This window comes from Ipomoea triloba, chromosome 8 (genome assembly GCF_003576645.1).
Source record: "Ipomoea triloba cultivar NCNSP0323 chromosome 8, ASM357664v1".
Lineage (NCBI taxonomy): Eukaryota > Viridiplantae > Streptophyta > Magnoliopsida > Solanales > Convolvulaceae > Ipomoea > Ipomoea triloba.
Window position 1 is genome coordinate 6,421,758 of NC_044923.1, and position 8,478 is coordinate 6,430,235.

Consider the following 8,478-nt stretch of genomic DNA (forward strand, 5'->3'; position numbering starts at 1 on the left):
TGCACAAGGCCCAGCAAGAGTTGACAATTTTTGAAGTTAATGTAACATAAATATAGATTAACTTTGGCTTAATGCACATGGCAAATTATATCATGCATTAGTGTCTACTTGCAATGTGAATTTGATTCAAAATGACATTCAAATTATGTGTTTACAATTAATATATTATGTACATATAGTTAATATATTATGTGCATGTAAATAAATTGAAAACACATAATATGTTAGTGCCTTTAATTTATTTACAGACACATAATTTATTAACGGTACATAATATATCAATTGTAAATGCATAATTTGTTTAATCAAAATTTACTAGATTTCTGTATTTTCTGTTAATTAGCCGCAACCTGGACCGGAAAATCATTAGTACAATCCGATAATGGTTAATTGTCAGAAAGGTATTATCAATGTGTTCATATTTTTGTCAATACAATGAGAACAATATTATTGTTCAACGATAAATCATACAAGAGGTCCGTGGAGTAAATCCATAAAAATATGTAATAAAACCTAAATTCACAACTAAAATTATACATCAAACATAAATACATAACTCAATAATCTTTAAATAAAAGAGTAGACTCAAAACATACAAACCCAATGAACGAGAAGCAAAATACATTGGAGTAATATCAACCAAGGGTCACAAGGTGGGATTCATCAAAGTACACTTTTAAGTAACTATTACGGACTTTTTTCTACATGAAAACTAGCCACTCCACCATGCGAAACATGCTAATTCAGAGTACCGTTGAACATGTAAAACATGTTCACCATTAAATCATGTAAATCATCCCAAATACATTATTAAAGAAAATAAAATAAATTAAGGGCATGCTTTCACAACTATGATTTGGATGGAAACCACGTGAATCATGAATTCATGATGAAAAACATTACTCTGTATTTATTTACGCTAATTAAAATTTTAAATTATATATACATATATACATACATATATGTAATAGGGTTAGTAATATTCAAAAATATATATATACATACATATATACATAATAAGTTGACATTATTATCATAACGAATGTAACAGTCCATCATTAAACCTATCATTATTGTATCCATTCCTACCTTTGTACTATGTGTATATATGTTGACAATGTATTGGAATGGGGGTTTTTGGTGAATGAAAGATTTAAATTGCCAGCCTCCTTTAATTTTCTCTATTTATGTTTATCCTGTAATAATTCATCGGTTAGGAGGTTTCTCTATTTATGTTTATCCTGTAATAATTCATCGGTTAGGAGCTAAGGGCCAACGAGTACCCAGTTACAACAGATTCGTTTTTGTTAGGATATCACAATCTTCTTGTAATCTCATTACACATTGAATTAATACAAAACTATGTTTTCTACTTACATTTGTCTTTATCTACCATTTGTTTATTCTTTATTATTAGATTAGTTAATTTGGACCACCTGATTAATTTATTCCCAAGGGAGAGTGGAGGGTTATCTTATACGGAGTAGTTCATTAAATTCATAAGCACGCCCTTTTCATCTGGCCAGGTTAGGAGGTTCAGAGACCATGAATCCTTTTGCTTAAACACAATCCGTGGTCCTTTCTAGTACACAAAGAGGATACCAAGAAGAAAATTATGGATCAAATACAAATCAGAAAAATGTAGAAGAGAGACATGAAGCAACAACTGCAATTAAAGCATGGTTGGTACAAGTTGCAATTCTGTTTGCTTGATTCAGGGAAATAGGAATCAAAGGAACATGAGTGACTGACTAATGGCAATAATGAAAAATCTCAGAACTCCTAAAATTGGAGCCCATTTTCTCTGGCAGCATCAGCAATAGCTTCAATACGTCCATGGTAAGGGTATCCACCTCGATCAAACGCCACCTTGCTGATCCCTTTCTCCAGACACGATTTTGCTATAGCTTCACCCACTTTCCTTGCCACTTCCTGTCACAATCACATGTGAACATCAACAAATGCCTCACCATAACATCACATCACACTCATCAAAATGTATATGCCAAAAGATCTAATACGGAGTACATCATTATTCTATTTCTGATTTTTCAATCATTGGCGGTGATTTAGGAAGAAAAATATCAAAAACTTAGGAAGCTGATGAGGCAGATAGCTATCCTAATAGTTTTCTTTGGGGTTTAGCCTTAGTAAAAAGCTACAACACATATGACGAATTAGATTTGAATCACATTGGTTTTGAAACTTTAATAAGAGTTCTTTGGGATTTAGCATTGGTGAAATGCTAGAACACATCTAGAAATTAGATTTGAATCATGTTAGTTTTGAAACTTTAAAAATTTATTCTTTTTAGAATATTTGAGCTACTACTCTTCAAGTCTCTGGAGGAATTCACCTGCACATTCTGATCAAATGCAAATCTCATTCTCTCAATAGTATTGTAAACCAAAAATAATGAAATTATGGGTAGTGATATGTGCAGAGTATGAATTCTATGCTTATTTATCCTGTCTGTGTGCTCATATTCTGACACTTAACTCTAGCACAGTATACTATAGTCCCTTGTGAAAGTCATTACTTGATCAATTGCACTATTACTTGGTATGCACTGGTCATGATCAAATAAAGGTTGTGAAACCTCTAAACGTGGTATTGGAGCTACTCTTTCAGCATAAGGTCTCTGATCCTTTTCAAGTTAGCAGTAAACTTACAATGGTGGGTCCAGAACTGTAGTCGAATTCCTCTGAGATGGCTTTCTGCATTGTTGAAACAGCTGCCAGAGTATGCATTTTGGTGTCATCAATGACTTGAACATAGAGATGTTTGTTAGAGCGGAACACAGACAATCTCGGTCTTTCTGGAGTCCCTTCAACCTGACAAAATACCAAACTTACTGCAATCATGGAAGATTCGCAGAACATGGAATATTAAAAATTTGAGCAGACCCAAATGGAGTATGATTTCAGAAACATATTTTGAGAAGTAGATATAGAGTACTTTTTATGTTTATACAGAACTTCAACCTTATAAGCAAATGCTATATCTATAAAAGGAAGAGAAGGCAGAAAGCAGGAAATCTTGAGCGTGAATTTGTGATGGTTACAACCAGTAATTTAACTTTCCTCCCTTTTTTATTCAATTATCTTTCTTTTTGTGATTTGGAAGAACCAAAGCAGCAGAATTCACAAGTATTGCCAATAATACCTTATTGAACAGAAAGATAACCTTGTATTACCATTGTCAATTTTACATGTTCCAATATAATTCTCCAGCTAAATATTAGTTCAATACAGTGTTCCCTCAAAATTTTTATACAAAAGAAAGAAACTACTAAAACACTAGCTTCCAAGTTTGATTAAGTTAGAGGCTGTCAATCTGAATGGAAACAATGAAGCAAGTGCAACAATAAGCAAAAGGAAGCGTTTGTTACAATTTCCAGAAATGAAATGGCTACCAACTGGGACAAAACAAGCTCTAGCAAAAAGCAAACATTTATGCTGTGTTTGGATGGGTAGAAAGTAATGGAAAAGAAAAATGTGCAAGCAAACAAGAGGGAAGAGAAAAGGGAGAATAAAATTTGTGTTTAGATGAGAAAAAGAATAATGAGAATAAAGGGAGAGAGATATAAGTGAGAAATGGTTGTGGTGTATGCACTAATGGAGTCAGAGGAGGAAGTACAAACTACAAAGACAAACTTTGTTCTAAATTTCCTCCTATTTTGGTAAGGAAAAACATTTGACAGAATAGGGGATTACTTGCTCACCATTTTATTTCACATTCTCATCCAAACAAGAAAGTAAAAGGCAGCAGTAATTTGAAAAAATACTGAGTTGTAAAAGCCAAAAAAAAAAACCTCAAGGACAAATGTCAAGGTTGGCTAAGCCACAAACAACTAGAAGAATGCACATATTTTGCAGATGTGTGCTTCAGGAACCTTGGTGATAGTGTCAAATACTCAATTACTTTCAATGAGCTTAATATTAGTGTATTTTTGCAAAGCATCAAATCATTGTTCAGAACCACACGAAAACTGTAGTCATGGAGATGCAGGGACAGAACCTTGTATTTTAGCCCAAAACAATGGGTCTAGTTCATGCAACAGTTGTCAATAATTTTATTTTTCAAAAAGAATGCCAGAAAGACAAGGGGGTCGAAGATACAAGAAAACACATAGCAGACATAAATGAAAATAGTATAGGATCATTGGTACTGGAATTTTCAACGTTCAAGTAACAACTTCAAAGGCTGAAATTGGGATTGGAATAAATCATTACACTACTACCTATTTTGTCCAAGATTGTTTGTTTTCTGCAAGTGAATCTTAAATGGCTGGAAACACCAGAGAAGGTTTGTTGGATAAAGTCCATTCAAGAATGGCGTCATCATATCATAGGGTAAACTACAGGGTTGATTTATCTCCTAGTTGTTATATCCCAGGGAGTTAATCAGAAATTGAAGGAAAAAGAGGAGCTGGTTAGAATATGCAGGAATGATGAATCCGACGACACCATTTTGCCCAAAAAGAAGTTGACATATACTTAGGAATTTCTTCTGGTTTTCTGTTCATCTTCTTCCAGAGTCCCTTTTGTTTGAGCTACGTGGCAGCAGATGCATAGATTAGGGGTTGCTATTTGTTTGTTGTTTTCAGAATTATTCCTTGGTATTTAGCTGATGAGTCCAGAATATGAATTTTGAATGCATTTCCTTTTCTCTCAGTTTATTATTCCCTTCTCTACCCTCTGTTATATCTATTCTTCTTCTCATTTCTGCTTAAATCTATCTCCCCTTTCCCACCATTACACTAGTTTATCCACCAAATATGGAGAAAGTACTAACACACATCAATTAAAGACCCTAACAGAAAATTGTCATTGCAACACAATGAATTAAAACTCTACCATTCAAAAAGAGGTGGATGAAATTCTTAGCAATCTAGTATATTGATAAGCCACTATCACACTATAATCCCTTGTACTGCGATTTTCTTATCCTAAAAAAGGGGCATTCTCATTCCACCTTCAATTCAAATACAAGCTTAGCTACAAAAATTTGAGAGTACTAACGCAAATTGGATGATTAGAAAGCGATAGTACTAAGCTGCGATCAAAATTACCTTCTTGCGGATACGAGAATGGCGCGCAATCCGGTCCTCCCGTCTGGTTCTGGAATGGGCTTGAACAATCAGAGGCCTTGGCGAAGTGGGCACTCTGAGCTTGAAAGAGAACGCATTGCAAAGCGGTGGTTGTTGCTTACAGCCAAAGGAGGAAGAAGAAGAAGCAGAGTGCAGAAAAGAGGAATGAATTAAGTTAGAAGACATTTCTAAGCACCTTCAGAGCTTCTGGGCGTCTTTCTCGTATACAAAACCGAAAGGATAAGGTGTTGAAGCTCTTAGTATAACTTGGATTAGGTGTGGGGGTGTGGGACTGCAGTAAAACCAACAACAACGGAAATGAAGATTAACCATAGAGTTACTTCTACCAATGGTGATACGTTGATTTTCTAAAATTAGTCTCCGACTTTTAATTTGGACAATTTAAGTATTGATTTTCAAATTCTTTCCAACGTTGGTTCTTCCGTCAAATTTTGGTTAAGTTAAAGTCAAATAAATGGGTAAAATTGTTTGTTCACATGTATAGTGTATTATTACTCGTATTTTTTTGTCATATACACTATATATATGAATATAATCTCAGTCGAAGAGATTTCGACTGAGATTAAATGGCTTCGATTTAGACTTCGATTGAGATTATATTCATATATACAGCGTAGAGGACATGAGAAATATGAGCAATAATACACTAAACAAGTGAACGGACAATTTTACCCCTTCATTTGACATCAACCTAAACAAAATTTGACGAAATGACCAACATTTGAAAGAATTTGAAAGTCAATGGACCTAAATTGTCCAAATTAAAAGTCAATGACTAATTTTAGAAAATCAACATAGTAAGAGGACCATTGTTGGAATTAACCCATTAACCATAAATAATATTTAGAGTAAATTACATTTTTGGTGTAATAACTATTTGAGTGTTGTTCATTTCACTTCATGACTATTCAATTTTTTTTAATTTCAATTCTTTTAATCAAATTGTCGGCGAAAAATGGCTGAAAAATGTTAAAAGGTTAAATAATGAGGGCAATTTTGTCTTTTCACCTCCTCTTATCATTCTTCCCTTGAAACGTTCTCTGATCACTAGGTCTGATTGGTGCAATCAAGAACGAGAATAGAAGGTGAAAAGACAAAATTGCTCTCATTATTTAACCCATTAACATTTTTCGGTCACTTTTTGCCGACAATTTGATTGGAGGGGCTTAAATTGAGAAAAATTGAATAGTTACGGTACCAAATGGACTATTTTGATGGTCCACATATATTCTTGATGGACCAAAATCAAATAAAACCCGCTAACTAGCCAGGCTAATTAATGCTAACAGCCTGATCCAACTTAATTAATTATTCCACCATCTTAGATCGAGCAATTCAACATCCAATTACCTTTAAATAGTTAGACCAATTAAATATTTATTGATCCAACCCAATTAAATAAATATTAGTCCAACTAACAAAATTAAGGCAATTAATTATCAATCAAAGCCCAATAACACACAAATCATCCTTTTAAATTTTCAATGCTAACAAACCTAAACCGACCCTCTATAAGCCAGTGCAAGTTTAGACTAAGCTCGGCCCAAACCCGTTTTTTTCTTGGCCGATTCAAAGCTGATTCGACCTTGAACCGACCCGTGACCACCTCTACTCCACCATACAAAACATGCTTATCAGAGTACCATTGTACATGTAAAACATGTTCACCTTTAAATCATGCAAATCATCCCAAATACATTAAAGAAAATCAAATAAATTAAGGACATGCTTTCAAAACTATGATTTGGATGGGAACCACGTGAATCATGATGAAAAAACATTACTCCGTATTTATTTACAACAATGAAAATTTTAAATTACATATATTTATTAGGTACTTATAAATTAGTTAATTATGTGCACCATTATTTATTAATCAAATATAATTAGACAAACATTATGATAAATTAATAATTTTTAAAGTATTTTTGTTTTTTCATATGACAGCTAGTATTCTAATAACTAATTCAATTTTTTAAAGTAAAACTTTAGCGCATGTAATATTATCTAATTTATTATATATGAATTTAAGCATGCTTTTGTATCTCATCAGATCTTCAGTATCAAACTAGAAAATGAATTTAATGATGAAAGCAATAAGATACATACAACGGAGGCTTGCAATGATTGTGCTGTGACAGTATGATGTTGCAACAAAATTTTTTAGACCGATATCACCGAATCATCTATTAAACCAAATACATATAATAATGGCTTTTACACATGATTTTCATTTGCTTAAATTAAAAAAAAAATTATTTTGTTTTTAACTGCGCCGCAAATCTCCGATTATGTTCCTACCGACCGAACCTGATTGTATACTTTTACAAATAAATTTAGAATCATAAAAATGTTGTCTATTAAAGGTCCATTTAAAAAAATCGGAAAATATTTTGTAAAAAAATATTTTTATTTTTTGGTGTTTAGCTAAAAGTAAAAAAAAAATAAAAATTATTTGATTAAAAGTCGAAAAACTATCTTATTTTATTTGATCCATTTTTCAAAAATAAATAGAAATCTATTACAAAATTAGAAAATATTAATTATTCATCTATATACAAATGAGCAAAAAAAAAAAACAATATTAGCACAACAAAGTAAACCAAATGATTATCTAATTTTGATCTTGAAGGCTGAAACCAAAAATAAAAAAGGAAGAAAAAATTTGAAGGTAGAAAACCTAACAAATACATACAAAAAATAGTAGATGTGAAGATAAAAATGAGAAGAAGAAGAATATAATTATGAAGAAAATAAGATAAATACATACTTGATTTTTGTTGGCTCAGGTGAAGAGTGAGATAGGTGATAAAGGAGAGCTTGAGAGGCTGGGTAAGAGATCTAAAAAAAATATCTTTTAAATAAAAATTTAAAAAGACGTTTTATGTCAAAATGTGCATTTTTTTTTCCTTTGATCAACATATGTATTTTTCATTAGTTTTATTTTTTAATAGCTAAATACTAAAAAAAAAATATGAAAAATGACCTTTCAAAATAAAATCCTTTTTTAAATGTATTTTTAAACTGACCCTAAAAATAAAACATAAGAGAGAATTGAGATTAAAAAAAAAAAAAAGAAATTGGTAGTCTACGACGCAAATAGAGACACATATATCAAATGATGTGAATGGGGTAATAATTGAGTTTAATTATTATTTATTTACAGAATGATAACTATTTATTTTTCATTTTCAAAATTGGAACGCATATCCAATATTGCATACAATACATATTTAATATGCACACATCGTAACGCTACATATGCACACACGCATTTTTAATTCTCCAAATTAATTTCACCCATAGATATGTCTTTTTTAATGCACCAGATTGGTCTTCATATTCTTATGGGGTGAGTGGTTGTC

General features: G+C 32.0%; 1 protein-coding gene across 1 annotated transcript; it reads right to left on the reverse strand.

The window, feature by feature from the left end:
- Positions 1–1,640: 1,640 nt before the first annotated feature.
- Positions 1,641–5,353, reverse strand: LOC116026678 (50S ribosomal protein L18, chloroplastic-like). The gene is made up of 3 exons (XM_031268032.1): positions 5,075–5,353; positions 2,673–2,834; positions 1,641–1,932 (listed from the first exon to the last, which is right to left on the reverse strand). Exons 1-3 carry the CDS (start codon positions 5,276–5,278, stop codon positions 1,783–1,785), a joined length of 516 nt encoding a protein of 171 aa, XP_031123892.1. The 5' UTR covers positions 5,279–5,353; the 3' UTR covers positions 1,641–1,782.
- Positions 5,354–8,478: the final 3,125 nt, after the last annotated feature.